Source organism: Arachis ipaensis, chromosome B02 (genome assembly GCF_000816755.2).
Source record: "Arachis ipaensis cultivar K30076 chromosome B02, Araip1.1, whole genome shotgun sequence".
NCBI classification, from domain to species: domain Eukaryota; kingdom Viridiplantae; phylum Streptophyta; class Magnoliopsida; order Fabales; family Fabaceae; genus Arachis; species Arachis ipaensis.
In genome coordinates this window covers 105,763,045-105,779,010 of record NC_029786.2, presented here as the reverse complement: position 1 = coordinate 105,779,010, position 15,966 = coordinate 105,763,045, and the positions used below count along the sequence as shown (strand labels likewise).

The window sequence follows — 15,966 nt, the reverse complement described above, 5'->3', positions numbered from 1 at the left end:
GGGTAATAGTAGTCTAATTTACTTTCAAAACCTTTTCCCTTCTCTCTCTTTTCCTCCAAAATGAAACTCACCAATACACTCTTATAGTACATGTACTCCCACACAATGTGTATACAAAACTGAATCACTCAGGCTCAATTGGACTTTGTAACATACTAGACAGCAAACTAAAGCAAAAGATGCTCATCTTAATTTTGATCAGTCAAAAGTCAAAATACAGAAACTAGATCCACATGCCAACATTCCAGCAAAATTCTCATAAAGGAAAAAGGGTTTCCACTACTTTTCTCCTACGGTTTCAACTGATCAAAGAATGTTCGATGAAATGCAAAAATGAGTCACGGATGAAAGTAAGATGTTAAGGCACAGGATCACATTTCTCTAGTTTCAACCATATCCGAAAATTACAATACTGCAAAACAACAGATATAGAACAAAATAATCGAATTGTGGAACAAAGTTAAAAAGGAATGGGAAAAGAACCTTTTTGCCAGATTTGTTAAGGAAGAAAACCCTATAATCGAGGGTCTGAGGTTGGCCTTCCTCCTTGACGAGAACGTCGGGGTTGTAGATGGCGCTGCAGGTGTAAGATTTCTTAGAAGTGGAACGACGAAGGTTGAGAGCATTCTGAGCAAGAAGCTTGTGCCTCACCAGTAATGGGCTTTTGGTTATGAATCTGGAGCTGCAGCTGGTGGCAGCCATGGTTATAGCTCTTGTAGTGACGGCTGCCATAATAAACTCAGTTCCGATCAGTGTGAGACTCGGTACTTCTTCTGATTCATTAAAAAAAATTTAATACACAAATCAATCTCTAAGGTTTTATTCGGCAGACAAATCAGTGTCAGTTCATTTTCCGACAGAATAATTACTAAATCAGTCTCCAAAAATTTTAAAAACGGACATAAAATTAATATTTAAAATTCTTAAATAATAAAATCAATTATATCAAATTATTTAATAATTTTTAATTATTATTCAATTTCACATTAAAAGAATTGTATATGTATATGAATATTTACCAAAAGGAATTTGTTAATTATTATTATTATTATTAGGTACAAATACAAAAGGAAAAGAAGAGAAAAAGAGAAAAAAGGAAGAAGTTGAATTTGGAAGTTTTTGGCAAATTGGGGGCGGCTAGCCGTCATTGCGCGGAGAAGCTTCTGAAACATCCTAACCCAACTCGACAGGACAAGATTCTCTCTCCTTTGATTTCTCAGACAACCAAAAAACAAATCGTCAATTCCAACTCCAATTCCTCCAATTTTGATTCGCACTCCAATCTTGACCCTTTCAAGCCCTAATTCTTCTATTTTTTTTTTCCCGCAATCTCAATGGAATCCGCATCGTTTAGGTTTAGCTGACAAAAACCCGAATCCAAACCCCAAATGGCGTCGTCGGAGATCGAGGTGGTAACATCGTCGGACTCCAAACCCAACGAAACTTACCAGCAGCCTCCCATTACCGACGTCTACACTGCCTCCACCTACGGTGACTTACAAAAATTGAGGAATTTCGTCGAACATGACGGTGCCTCCGTTACCGTTCCCGATGGGAATGGCTATTACGCTCTTCAATGGGCTTGCCTTAACAACTTCCATGAAATTGCCCACTATCTCATTCAGGTATTACTAATATTCCATTTCGTGTCCTGGGGAATAATCGCATTTCGTTTCTTTTTCATAATATTTTCTTTGTGCCTTAGCTTAGGTCTTATGATAACAAAGTTGGGTATTTTTTGGAAAGATAAGCTGATTTCGCCTTCTCATTCAAGTTTGGATTTTTACTCTGGGAAATTGGTGGTTTTATGTGGAACTTTCTGTAGGAGAAAAGAAAAAGAATGGGATGGGGGTGGGGGTGGGGTCTGGGCTATGTGTGAAGTTAATATAACTGGAAATGCTTTAATTTTGGGTTGGATGAGGTCTAAGTTTACTTGGTGGGTGTTTGCTTGTTTATGAAGCACGGGGCTGATGTCAATGCTGCTGACCACAATCAACAAACGGCATTGCATTGGGCAGCAGTTCGGGGTTCCATTCCATCTGCCGATGTGCTCTTGGAGAATGGAGCTCGGGTTGAAGCCACAGACATAAATGGATATCGGGTATATTTTCTATGTTTTAATTTATTTATTTTTTAAGTTAACATTCATATTCATATTCAAATTGAATTAGTTACTTGACTTATACTCACCTGCAGCCGTTTTCTAAAAGCTGTCAATATTCAAATCATTATACCCTGGTAATACCTGTGTACCCGATTTTGTCCCCTACGGAATACCCATGTGGATATGTACTTTTCACTGAAGTGTTAAAAGTGATAATTTTATTTCAACTATATATTATTGTTGAGGCCAGTTTAGATCTTAAGCATTATGTATTGGGTGAAAGAAGCACGGTGAAGGGTTTTTATTTTACTTTACTCAAGGGTATTTATTGAGACAGTGTAACTAGTGCGTGTTTTGGTAGAGCTCTGAGCATAAGACCAATGATCAACAATCCATACCTGTTTAACCAAATCCCTGCATCCAGCCTACTGATATGAGTTGGGTGTCTGGGTGATCAGACCTGGTTGACATTGCTGTATGTAAATTTATGTAAACAATCACTTTTTTCCTCAAAATGTGTAAAATTAAATCTATGTTTCCGGTATTGTGTTATTTTGATAGTTATCTGTGTTGTGTAGGTAGCTCATGTTGCAGCACAATATGGACAAACAGCTTTCTTAAACCACATTGTTGTAAAGTACCATGCTGATTTTGACGTGCCTGATAATGATGGAAGGAGTCCTCTTCTTTGGTATGTTGTAATGCTTTTGATTGCTATAATTTTTTGTTTTTTAAAGATTGCTTGTTAGATACTTGGTAGTCAGCATTATAGTTCTTCCATCAGTATCTTGTTTTTTATTTCAATACACTCATTAAACTACTTATCTAATTCTACTGTTGCGCTAATTAATTTGTTGGAATGAGATCTTTCTTCTTCTGAGTTTTGATTAGGTTTGTAAGTGTAATATGTCATATTGTTGAAGCCTACTCTAAGTGATTGCAAATTAAAAAAAAAAAAAAACTAATTACATTGAAGATGCTGATTATTTTTTCACTTTGTTTATCAAATTCTTGATTTTTATGACCAGGGCTGCATATAAGGGATTTGTTGATACAGTAAGATTGCTTCTCTTCAGAGATGCTAGTCAAAGGAGACAAGATAAAGATGGTATGCCAAGATGGATTTTCATTGCTATATGCATGTGTAAACCCTGAATTGTCTATTGCTATATATTGGTGTCATTCTATTTGATGCCAAGATGAGATATAACCTATGAAGGCAGCAGTTGTTATGATAGATCGACATTTATGGTATTGTGTAGTAGACAGTCTTTCCTAGGATAGTAGTTTCCTAAGTGGACAATTAATTGATACCAAAGGGAATATTTTGTTATGTTCTTTATGTGTGATGATAATAATGCAAGTTTGAATTTTTATCATTAATTATAACACCAGTAAATGAGAAGGTTTCGTGGAGACAAGCTTTGGAGGAACATGGTCTGAGAATAAGTCGTCCTAAGATAGAGTATATGGAGTGCAAGTTTAATGGTGGAAGGAGAAACACTAACTCAGAAGTTTAGATTGGAGATAACATCATACCAAAAGAGATTTAAATATATTGATTATGGTATCCAGGACAATGGAGAAATAGAAGATGATGTGAATCATAGGATTCAAGCAAGTTAGTCAAAATGACGCAATGCTTCAGGCTTATATGCGACAAAAAGTATCTTTAATACTTAAAGGTAAATTTTATTGCACCGCCATTAGATTGACTATGTTGCATGGAACAAATTGTTGGACGACGAAGGGTGAACATGAATATAAGTTTAGTGCGTCCGAAACGAGGATATGTTGATGGATGAGTGGTCATGCGCATATGGACATAATAAAAAATGAGGATATGAGCGAGAAAGTTGTAGTCTTGTAGTAGAACCTATTGTTGAAAAGATGGTGGAATTTCGCCTTATGTGATTTGGACATATATGGAGAAGACTGGTATAGCATCTAGTGAGAATGGTGGATTAGATGGAAGATGGACTAGGGTTTACAAGCAGAGGAAGACCTAAAAAGACTTTGTATGAGGTGATCAAGCTAGATCTCTATGTGAACAATCTCACTGCAAATATGATACATGATAGGATGCAATGGAATTGTTTGATCCATGCAGCCAATTCCATCTAGTGGGATAAGGCTTTGTTGTTGTTTTTTTAACCGATCATTAGTTATATGGTTTAGCTTCTGTTTTGTTTGCATTTTAGGTTTCTTTTTTTTTTTTTTTCTTTTAAAATAAGTTAATACGTGTTGAAACTGGTATAGGTTGCACTCCATTGCACTGGGCTGCATTAAGAGGATACGCGGAGGTGTGTGCTGTGCTTGTTCATGCAGGCACCAAAGAAGAACTAACAGTGAAGGACAATGCTGGAAGCACTCCAGTGCAGCTTGCACATGATAAAGGTCATCGGCATGTCGCTCTTTTCCTTGTACGTAACATTGTATTGATGAGGCCATTGGTTGTGTATTTCGCTATTTCTTTGGGAACATTCTCTATGAGAACTGTGGTAATTAGTAATTTAATTTAGTTTTGCTGAGTGCAGGGGATCACAGGCCTATGTACACATAGGTTTATGTGCATGCCAACTAGAGTGGTGCCTTGCCATGATTTTGTCTGCTAATTGGTTCAAGATAATTTCCATTTTATATTTTAAAACATGAAAGTACTGAAAGCTAATTTTGCTACTTTTCCTTTTCTCTATCTTAAAATGCGGGAATTCGTAAGTAGTAAAATATACAACGAAAGAGAAGATTTTAATATGAAACCTGAATAATAATCTTCACTTGATCATGAATTTGTTTGATATTGATTTATCTTCACTTGATCATGAATTTGTTTGATATTGTTTTACTTTCCAACTGAAAGGAACTCAGTATTAAGGTGTTATAGAATAAAAAAGAATGTCTATCGGATTGTTGAAATTTTTTCTATTGTCTAGGATTTTTCTTTCATCCTTTCTGAAGTTGGCTGGATGCGGGATGGTTGCATCTGGCAGAAATTGCCAAATTAATTAGAGAAATGCCAATAGTGTGAACTGGCAAATTATGCTTATGAAAATTACATGGGAATGCTGCCCTGTTGCATTGTTTGTACAATTATAATTGTATAAGCCCTGTAACTGACTATGTATTTGCTTATGTTTGCAGTCTAATCAACTACGGGCACATAGCAACCAAGACAAAATTTGCGGTGGGAAGTTGACAGAAGTTGGTTATGCTCCCTTGTTATTGTTTGTTATAGTCTTTTGTATGATTCTCTTCATCAACTCGGTTGTTACAGGTACTTTGAATTGTGTGCCACTTTGCTGTGTCAGAGGCGCAAATTCACAAACATATATTACACACACACACATGCACAAATATATTACTTGTTTTTCAATGAAGATGACTTGCTGAATCTTTCACATTTGTGCCAGCTCCTGGTCTTAAAAAGATTACTGCTGTTGTTGGACTTTGGGCGTGGACAGCTCTTTCTCTGGCAGTTGGTTCCCTGATTATGTTTTATAGGTGTAGTAGGTAATTTTCTTTGTCATGGAATCTTTCTTTTGTGTGTGATATGATTTCCTCATGAGATGCATTTAGGATATAAGATGTAGAAGAGTAGTAAACCATATTGAAAGGTGATGAATGTAAAAATAAGAAATTTTGTAGGATGCAGATATGCTAAACTTTTACAAGTGTCGTATGATAGCATTAGAATTTAACCTAGGATCTTTACTTCTGAGGTGCTTTTCCTCATATATTTAATGTTTAAATAAGTAGCAGATGGCTATTTCACATTCTTTCCTTGGATCTTCTGGCATTTTGATGCCGATTATTCTCGTGACATTGGATTAGTGACACTGTTTGCTGTGCATATTCATGCCATATGTTTGTCATACAATGATTGCAGTTAGTTATTTATGACCACACATTAACATAAGGTGGATACTACCATGAAGACTTTATAATTGTCTTCATATGAAAATATTTTCTTTTGATCCTTGGATGATGGATTGTATAGTTAGATTTTGATGTGTTATAAAAGTGTTGTCTTTGTTTAAAGTGTGGCTAAATAAATAAATCACATTTTTTAACAAAGCATCTTCATGGAAAGATGTTTTTGCCATCTTCATTTGAGTAGTTGCCCTAACATAAACAACCACACATTTTCAACTAAGTGGGATTGTTACTTTGATCAGTGAATGATGTAGTTTAATATCATTACCATAGAGAAATCATTTAAACTATCCTGATACAACTACACTACTACAACAACTATGCGTTGTCCCATTAGGTAGGATTAATTTTCTTATAATTTTTCTCTGCTGCCTATATTACTGTCTGTATGCCGATATATCAGAAATATTTTCTGCAGGTGACATTTAGACTAACCATTAATGTAATTTCAACTGTATGCAGTAAGGATCCTGGTTACATCAAACGGGTGGGAGACTTGGGTGGTAATGCAGAGGTATGAACACCTTACATGATTATCATGTGAAAATCTTTTTCTTGTTAGTGAATGTTGTTCCCGAGCCAAAACAATGGTAATCTGTTGAGCATGATTTCTGTGCATTGCAGGGAGTGCAATGCTTGTTACAACTCCTATAATTTTGCTTTAATTTTACCTTTTGATTTAGATGTATTTTCTGTTTTTCTTTACACTGTAAAATCTCTGAATGTTACATTTTGTATGCTTGCTGCAGGATCCATTGCTGAATATTGATCTGAATAGTTCCTCTATTTGGGCAGGAAATTGGTCTCAACTTTGCCCTACCTGCAAGGTTTGCACGATATGCAGCTTTTGAGAATTTAAAGTCTATTTTTCCTTATTTCAAAATAAGTTATCACTTATACAGTTTGATCAAATTGTATCCAGATAATAAGGCCTATCCGATCCAAGCATTGCCCTACATGTAAGCGTTGTGTGGAACAGTTTGATCATCATTGTCCATGGATATCTAATTGTGTGGGAAAGGTAAGAGGTGTTATTCTTTTCCTTTCTGTTTTTTATGGTTGGTTATTCTTACTCAGTAGAACAAAAGTGCATTCTTATGGATTAAATGCCTCTCTCTTACAAAAACAAAAAGGGTGCATTCTTATGTCGGACTTTCTTTTTTTGGGAGGTATCGGCGAGGGGTCCTACTTTAAGGTGATAAATGAAGTATTGATGTTTTTACGTATACACTGTTACATATTTTATTTGGAAATGAGATGTTCCTCTTGTTTTTCTCCCTTCCCTGCTTTCTGTTTTTCAAATTTTCTAGTGGTATATAGAANTTTTTTTTTTTTTTTTTTAATTGTGGTACAAAAATGTGATGTTTACTGGTATAGTGGGACTCGTGTTCGGACGTAGAAGAATGTCGTTGATAATTTCACATGTTTGCATCATGGGCCTCGCTCCTCCTTTGTATTTGTCAGCATTCTAACTGTATGGTGTTGAATTACACTCCCATTTCAGAGATCACATTCTTGTAATATATCTTCAAATATCACAATTAAGTAAACGACTATTTTTTTTCTTATATTATATAGTCCTTGAGCTGCTATTTTCTTTTTCCTTAATTTTGTTTTATTTTAAAAATATTTAAATTTGGTACTAGCCATGCAAGATTTAATATTGTATACATCTTGCAGAGTAATAAGAGGGATTTCTTTATTTTCATCTGCATGGGAACGTTGACTTCTTTACTTTCTGGTGCCATTGCAATTCAGAGTACGTTTGAAGAACCCTTTTGCACTGTCCTACACATTGAAGTTCTGTAATTTATCATTGCACTTGAACTAGATAACTGAGTTGTTTCCATGACAGGAATTTGGACATCTATACCAGCATTTTCAGCAGACGAAACATGGATTCATCATGTGTTAGTTAACCATCCAGGCGTCGTCATATTTTTGGTGATCGATGTTGTTATTTTACTTGCCGCTACAAGTTTGACGATAACACAGGCTTCCATGGTGATTGCATAAGCTATACTCCCTAGATCTCTCTATTTTTTGTCGTCTTTTATCAGTAATCATATAGAAAATGAGATTTGTGGGGAAACCAATGTATCTTGTCATTTTTCTGTTCATTCATTTATTTGATTCTTTTGGGGAATTCAGTTAAGGGGCATATTTCATGATTATCAAATGTTAAGGCTTTGATGAAATACACATAATTTGCATATAGGCATCACACACGCATGGGCAGATATTGTTTTCAAGTTGATGAATGTCTTTTCATGTTCATAAATTTCTAATATTGCAGATAGCCCGAAATGTGACGACAAATGAAATAGCAAATTTGAAGCGTTATGAGTATCTTCGCGGTCCTGATGGACGGTTCAGAAACCCATATAACCACGGCTGTTGGAAGAATTGTGTCGACTTTGTTTTTGTAGGTCACACAAATGACGATGATATTGCTTGGCGTCCGTTACAGCAGATTGCTGCTCCTTAGTGGAGCATCCTTTGTTATATTATTTCCGTAGTTTTAATGGGTAGATATGTAGAGTCCATTTGCAGGGTAAATTGTTCATTGGATGATATACGTGTACATTTGATTGCAAAGCATAAAATGGATAAACCATGTTTCTGTTTTGGTCTTGAGAAAATGCAAACCGTGGTTTCAAGTCTCATTTACGTTATTGTATAAGATTTACGGTTCTACACTGAATTCACCGGTGTGCCTTGTAACTGTTTGAATGAAATCATAGAATCATTGATTAAATTGACTTAAGGTTATTACTGAAATTTAACTCCATGTTATTAACACAGATAATTGTCTTGAATTGAAGTGCAAAGACCAAAAAAATAAAACCTAGAAAGGTAGAGATAATCTTGCAAGTAAAAATTACAAGCTACGAGAAGGCAAGGCACACAAGGCACACACATATACTGGTTCCTATGGGGAATAATTCTCCAGTAATTGGTAATTGACATCAAGAGCTTTGGAAACTTAGACGATAAATGACAAATAATTTTCAAGGTGGACCTTTACCTGAGATATTTCTCTTACTGAAAAGCGGTAAGGGACCATTCCCAACAACGAGAATGTGCATACTGCAGGATTCTTCATGGCAATGCCAGTCAGTCAGAGAAAACATCAGTTCTTCTGGATCCCACTAGGCCATGTCTGATTTTTAACATGGTTTAGAATGGTTTCAACCTCTGATAGAGCTTCTTGATCAATCCCAGAGGTTGCAAGTTCTGTTGCGGCAGCAACATTTTGTTCCACCTGATTAGTTTGATTTATACCGGTTAGAACAGGTCAACAAAAGTTCCTAGTTCTCATTGACATGATAAATTGTATTCTAAGCTCATTTAACATGTAAAATGAGCACACAAAAATATCGAGTTGCAGCATTGGAGGAAGGAATTTACTGTTTTTTTCAACTACTCATAAGCTTCTGGTTATTAGTTTTCTTCATCATCATTAAAGCAGAAGCCAAATTTTACTGATACAGCATGATGAGGTAAATCCAGGATACTATCTATCCACAAATAACAGTTCACAGAAAATTTCCTGAACTAAGTATCAAATTTTGAACATGTTCATCTAAGTGTGCAGGTCAGCTCATATTTGCATATTTTACAGAGGCACCCATTTTTCTCGAACAAGCCTTAGAAGATCCAAACAGCAAGTTTCATGCATTATACTGACCGTACATTTGCATTCATGATATTGGTATATACAATGAAATATGAGAATTCAGGAGATTATGAAGCAGAACCTGTTCCACAGACTTGATGCCAACAAGCACTGTTGTGATGTCTTTATTTAACAAGCTGTACTGCATTGCTAACTTTGAAATGTTTTTTCCCTTCTTTTTACAACAAGCAGCAGCAGCTTGACATGCAGACTGCAAAGTTCCAAGGTAGAAGCCATAGAAGCAATTTAGGTGTGGCAACAGATGTACAAGATTGTAAGCAAAAGTCAGAGATTCAGAAGAGATATAGCTCAAAGAAGTTTGAGAAGAGTTACTAGGACAGTACTTGGATGATCAGACTAATAAGATAAATTCCCTATTCTGTCTAACGTGAAAAGGCATTATCATCCTATAAAAAGGTCATATAGGGAAAAAATCATTAGGCTGACCAGATTAAGTTCTATATTCTATCTCCCTCCATCCCATCTAAATACACACATGTACCAATAGTTACGAAATCAAATTGGACGCTTGCTAAAAGGAAGTTTTCAGGTAAGATCATAATTCATAAGCTCTAATTGAAGATCCTTTTTCATAACCTAATGTGAACTGAATAATGGTTTAATGACAATAGAAGCACACAACAGAATCAATACACATACTCATGAAAATAATCAAACCTTAAGTTCAGGTGAAGCTGGGTGCCATTGTGGAGGACCACTCTCGGTGAGGAGCCCCATTGATAGTGGAGAAGCATTGATAATACCAACACCTTTGCTCTTCAGGTAGGGTATCAAATCCTCCAAGGTTGAATCATTGATACAGTAATGACAATATGATAGTATTACATCCACAGAACCAGGGGGAACTCTATCAAGCACATAAGTGAAAATGCTCAAAGGAAGTCCCGTAATGCCAATGAAACGAGTTTTTCCTGCTTCCTTTAGCTTTTGAAGGGCGGGAATTGTTTCATTCACAATCTATCTTGAGAAGAAAGACAAAACAATTACTTGTTGCTGAATCAAACCCCTCAAGCCTCAATCATAGTCATAACTTATAAAAAGCACAAAGAAAAATAGTTTTCCAACAAATTAGAAGCATAAGAGTAATCAAACAACCTACCTGATCTAAAGACTCAAATTCAATATCATGGCATTGCAATATGTCAACATAGTCAAGCTGCAATCTTTGCAAGCTCTCTTCAATGCTCCTAGTAACTCTTTCTGCACTGAAATCAAATCCTTCCTTATATCGCCCGCACTTGGTAGATACAATATATTCATTTCTCGGAGCACCAAGAGCTTTCAAGGCCTTGCCCAGCACTTTTTCCGACACTGTGCCTCCATAATACCTTCAAATTCATCCAAATAATAATAATAATTAAAAAGCGCAAAGTTTATCCCTTAAATTAGAGGGTTGAGATTTGGAGGAGAGGAGAGAGAGAAAAGAGGGATACGGAGAAGTGTCGAAGAAATTGATGCCGGATTGAAAAGCGAGACGAACGGAAGCAATAGCATCTTCCTCGGGAACATCGCCGAACACATTGCCGAGAGGGGAAGCTCCGAAGCCAACGCAGCTGAGATTGAGGCCAGTGTTGCCCAACGGCCTCAGCTCCATCGCAATTGAGTGTGAGTGAGTGTGATAGGTAAGAAACTAAGAAAGAGCGTGTTATTAAAAAGGAAACTGGGCAATAACCGACGCCAACTGAAACTGCCAATTTCAAAGCGTTCAGTCACATTTCCTCGAAATTGCCTTCTTTTGACTTTTCTTGTTAAAGGCCCAGAAAAGTTTGTGCTTCTATTTGTTTTGAAGAGACTGGACCTGGGTTACGCTGTTGGCCCGAGTCCCTGTCCAAAAAACCCCATATTTCAAATTCGAATGCAACTGTAAGAAGGGCATCAAATTACAAATCTACCATTTGTGCTATACCCATAATAGCTAGAATCTCGATTTAACTCTTAAAATCTTTCGATATTACGATTTTAAATGAGTTTATCGATTTTACGAAATTTGTACTAACAAGCCATATCTTAACTTCCCTAAGATAAAGGGACAGTTAACACCCTAAAAAAGTGGCACTACTCAAACGGTGGTTATTGGTTCACCACTATAAATACACTGACACTTCTCAGGTATCTCTAAGTCCCAATACTCTCTAGACCTGCTCACACCCTTGCTGACTTAGGCATCGGAGTGTCTTTGCAGGTACCACCCCCCATCCTTTCACACGCACAAGTCGGACAGAGGGCACCGAGTTGCAGATCCACTTGAAAGCCTCCTCCTTCATACGTTTGGGCCAACCAACGCCATCCAGCCCATTAATCTCCGGTTACCCATCGTAACAACAACAGATCAGACGTCGATATTGTATCCAAAATATATCTGATACACAAACATAACAACTTAACAAAATATCCGTATTTTATAGCTCATGTGCAATAGCAAATTTACTTAAAGACTAAAATATTGAACTGGTGCATACTTTTGTGGAATTGTTTTGTCCGTATTTTTTTTTTCTTTTTTTGGATTTTGTTCATAAGTGCTTTAACGTAAATAAGAAAGGGAAAAATATTTTTTTCAACATAAATATTTCAATTTTGTATTCTTTAAAGAGTGTTCTTATACTTGTTAATAAAATTTGTTTTTTTGTTTAAAAGTAGGAATGGTCAAAATGAAAAAGAAAAAATTTGCAGAATAATTATTTTTGTCATGATTGAACTATTGGTACTTAGGTTTTAATATCAGAAACCCGACTTATTAGTTGAACTCCCATCAAAAGGGTAGAAGTCTTTTAGCAGTTATTTTTATTACTTGAACTCAAGATCATTAATTAAGTGATGAAGATGCTTTCAACTTTGATTAATTTCACTCTGATTATGAATAAATTTAATGGATAAAAGTAAGCATAAATTTTATTAACAAAACTTTTTATCTAACTTTTATATTCCAAGCTAACACCGGCCTAAAAATCTAGAGTGAGAAGAGATACTCTTTTCTTTTCTTTTCTTTGTATTTTGGTGACTCCGAGAATGGACAAAAATTAAAGAACTTTGTAATTCTAAATGTATGGTGGAATTATACGTTAATGTCATGCAATGCAATTGTCATGAACAGAGCGTTGACTACGTGGTTAATATCCTTTCTTGTGCATTGCAATGCATGAATAAATAATAAATAAGAAAATAGAATTGTTACTGTGGGGTGAGTTGTTCCAGCACAACTAAATATGTGCAAACCAGCTTGTCAAAAACTGGACTCAGTCACAGCAACAATAATAACTCTTTTTGCCCCTCACTCTATACTTTATAGGATAGCTTTCAACTCTCAATCAAGAATTTGTAACACCGACCACCATATTATTCTATTTTATACCATATGATCCTTAGAGTAATTAAAAACAAAAGTGAAAAGAAATGCTACCCTGATCTATTCCCTTAAGTATGTGGTACTCTAGTAATAATTAATTGCATTAAAAATATGTTATTGGAGGCAATAATAACTCATAAAATTGAAGTATTAAATAGTAGATTATGAAATAGGGATGTTTCTCTTTATATTATAGTAGTATTTATTGGAATAAATTAATTTCAATAACCCAGATCATCCATATTGAATCACACAAAATATATCATAATACGGAAGTGTACCTTCATTCATAGAAATCAGAAATTGACAGAAGGATTTAGATCTTGGTTCTTTCGATCTTCTTCAACCAAAGCCTTCTATATTCCTAGGCGGTTGAATTGCAACTCTTTTGATGAGGAAAGAGCAACAAAGTTGGCTTGGGTATGTTGGGGACCGAAACTCTGAAGGCACTTGTTCATACCCTGGGTCGAGATGTCCGACCCGGGATGATCGACGACAAAGCGACCGACCTGTTCAGGTCTGGAATCTCCGATCTCTTCTCAAAGAGCTCGGCCAAATCACCAGGAAAGTCCAAAAAGGGCCCAAATAGAGGAATACGACCCAAACCCAAAGGCACCCAAGCCTATAGAGGTAAGGGCGGTTCCCTTGAAGATAAGGTGACCCCACTCAAAGATAAGATAAGATAAGATAACTATCTTATCTCCAAAAAGGTCACTCCACACTACTATAAATACACTGGAGCACCCAGGTATAACTCAGACTCTGATTCTACAAAAAATACCTGCTTAATATCCTTGCTAACTTAAGTATCGGAGTCCCTTGCAAGTACCGCCACCCTCCGGTGACAAAGGATCAGCAGCATTGCCAGTCCAACAAGTCGGACACGACAGCTCCGGCCACCACCCACCAGCCGGGCACGTCATCTCCAACCAGCACAGAAGATCTCGTCCGAGATCGATCTACAATTTCAGGTAACCCTCGGAACATTGGCGTCGTTGCCGGAGACCTGGAAGTCATCCCATCATCATGGCGGACAACCTTGACAACGACCACGACTCTGATCTAGAAGATAGGACGCCGCATAAGAATGCGGACACTACACCAAAGGATACTTCTCCACCTAACAAAGACAAGAATTCACCCAACACGGGAGCCATTGAGGCACTTCAGGATCCACTAAAACAACTCAAAAAAGAGGTCGAGTATCAACGAGAGGCCGAGAGACCTACGAAGGGAAGCTAGGCGACGCCACGAATTAGAGGACAAACTCCTAAAACTCGAAGCCAATCTCAAAACTAAAACCACTCGATCCAACCACGAAGATAGCTCCCGCAAGGACCAAGACCAATTCACCAAAGAGATCATGAAGGCCAAAATTCTAAAAGACTTCAAACCGCCCGACATGACTCTGTACGATGGCACATCAGATCCCAGTCATCATCTCAGCAATTTCAGAAGTAGAATGTATCTCACCGACGTCTCAGATGCAACTCGGTGCAAAGTGATAAACCTCGATTTTGTGGTTTATCTTGTGCTTAATTTGGGGGATTTTATCAACTTTTCTCACATTTATTCAATGAAATATCATGGTTTTGTAATTCTCCCTAGATTTGTGCTTAAATGTGAAAACATGCTTTTTAGGCCCTAAAATAGCTAAATTTAATTCACTTTAATTCCATTTGATGCCTTGATATGTTTGTTGAGTGATTTCAGGTCCATAAGACAAGTATTGGATGGAAGAAGTGAGGAGAAAAGCATGCAAAGTGGGAGAACTCATGAAGAAATGAAGGAACCGTAAAGCTGTCAAGCCTGACCTCTTCGCACTCAATTGACCATAACTTGAGCTACAGAGGTCCAAATGAGGCGGTTCTAGTTGCGTTGGAAAGCTAACATCCGGGGCTATTAAGGATTTAGTAACGCACTAATGTAATACACTTGCAGATTTGGCGGGATTGTGAGTGCAGTTTAAGGGATATTAAGGAGCACTGGTGGTGGAAGCCATGGGTCATGGAAGATGCGAACATTAGTACCAGAGCATATTTTCCATAACAAGCTTTTCTCGATCACCTTGCGCCCTTCAAGAACACTTCTCCAGCCCACGACGGTACGCTTCCTATCTCTGCATGTAGAAAATCTGTATATCTGAAATATTTAGCTTTGAGCATTCTTGATAGAGTAGAATTAGAGTATTTCATTAGACGCTAACATTGCTTGCCCAATAACGCCAAATTTTGCGCCCTTAGCTCTTTGATCCTCAGCCCTCTATCTTTCTTCGGTCTTGTCATTGTGTCCCATTTAATCCAAACCATTCTTCGTTCTGCGCCTTTTTGACCACACCAAAATTGCGAGAGCATGCTATGAATCTCACTCAACAGCGTGTCCGGGAACTTGAAACAAGAGAGTGTATAAATAGGAATCGCCTCCCCCACCGCTCTCAATAGCGTGTGTCTGCCACCTGATGACAATAGATTTCTTTTCCAACCCATAATCCTCTTCTGAACTTTATCCTTGATAGCTCCAAAGGTTGCTTTCTTTGATTTTTGAACTATAGAGGGCAGTCACAGGTATTTGTCTTGTGTTTCGATATGTTCAATATTTAGTGTCTGAGCAACTGCTAGTTTTGTGTTCTGAGGTGTGTTATGACTGAAAAAGATAGCCGACTTATTTAAATTGACTTTTTGCCCACTAAAACCCTCATAGATCTCTAGCAATTCTAGAATACTTTGGCTTGTATTAGGTGTATTCTTAGAAAAAAAAAGATTAAATCATTTCGTATGATCTTATAAAAGATCAAATTGTAGAATAAACTACTAATATTATATTACGTTACCGTTCAAGTCTTAAATTTAAATAATTTTTTTTTTAAATTTTATGTATAGCAAAAAA

General features: G+C 36.7%; 3 protein-coding genes across 5 annotated transcripts in view; 1 reads left to right on the top strand and 2 right to left on the bottom strand.

Annotated features, from left to right (window-relative positions):
- LOC107626272 (soluble inorganic pyrophosphatase 6, chloroplastic) overlaps window positions 1-810 on the bottom strand; it is a 3,391-nt gene extending 2,581 nt beyond the window's left edge. Inside the window, exon 1 of the mRNA XM_016329110.2 lies at window positions 484-810. Coding sequence (XP_016184596.1) covers window positions 484-732 — 249 coding nt within the window. The 5' untranslated portion in view covers window positions 733-810. The remainder of the gene's footprint in view (window positions 1-483) is intronic.
- Window positions 1,079-8,738, top strand: LOC107626270 (probable protein S-acyltransferase 23). Of its 3 annotated transcripts, XM_021116567.1 has the most exons (14): window positions 1,081-1,625; window positions 1,961-2,101; window positions 2,197-2,238; window positions 2,683-2,795; window positions 3,133-3,212; window positions 4,364-4,527; window positions 5,246-5,378; window positions 5,515-5,614; window positions 6,500-6,551; window positions 6,787-6,864; window positions 6,960-7,058; window positions 7,718-7,796; window positions 7,893-8,041; window positions 8,334-8,738. In XM_021116567.1, exons 1-14 carry the CDS (start codon window positions 1,389-1,391, stop codon window positions 8,523-8,525), a joined length of 1,659 nt encoding a protein of 552 aa, XP_020972226.1. In that variant the 5' UTR covers window positions 1,081-1,388; the 3' UTR covers window positions 8,526-8,738. The 3 variants fall into 3 exon arrangements, 2 of the variants coding, with proteins under 2 accessions (XP_020972226.1, XP_016184594.1); XR_002358156.1 differs by lacking the exon at window positions 7,718-7,796 and having other exon boundaries at window positions 1,079-1,625; window positions 8,334-8,703; XM_016329108.2 differs by lacking the exon at window positions 2,197-2,238.
- Window positions 8,809-11,443, bottom strand: LOC107626271 (L-galactose dehydrogenase). The gene is made up of 5 exons (XM_016329109.2): window positions 11,171-11,443; window positions 10,837-11,065; window positions 10,395-10,694; window positions 9,799-9,927; window positions 8,809-9,302 (listed from the first exon to the last, which is right to left on the bottom strand). Exons 1-5 carry the CDS (start codon window positions 11,329-11,331, stop codon window positions 9,171-9,173), a joined length of 951 nt encoding a protein of 316 aa, XP_016184595.1. The 5' UTR covers window positions 11,332-11,443; the 3' UTR covers window positions 8,809-9,170.

What these genes read in the sequence shown, in the direction of transcription:
- LOC107626270 (XM_021116567.1), top strand. Translation starts at nt 1,389, where the DNA reads ATGGCGTCGTCGGAGATCGAGGTGGTAACATCGTCGGACTCCAAACCC. An exon ending in GGAAGGAGTCCTCTTCTTTG is followed by an intron (nt 2,796 to 3,132) that starts GTATGTTGTAAT and finishes TTTTATGACCAG; the next exon opens with GGCTGCATATAAGGGATTTG. An exon ending in CATCAACTCGGTTGTTACAG is followed by an intron (nt 5,379 to 5,514) that starts GTACTTTGAATT and finishes CATTTGTGCCAG; the next exon opens with CTCCTGGTCTTAAAAAGATT.
- LOC107626271 (XM_016329109.2), bottom strand. Translation starts at nt 11,331, where the DNA reads ATGGAGCTGAGGCCGTTGGGCAACACTGGCCTCAATCTCAGCTGCGTT. An exon ending in AATTTGAGTCTTTAGATCAG is followed by an intron (nt 10,695 to 10,836) that starts GTAGGTTGTTTG and finishes TTCTCAAGATAG; the next exon opens with ATTGTGAATGAAACAATTCC. An exon ending in GCATCAAGTCTGTGGAACAG is followed by an intron (nt 9,303 to 9,798) that starts GTTCTGCTTCAT and finishes CAAACTAATCAG; the next exon opens with GTGGAACAAAATGTTGCTGC.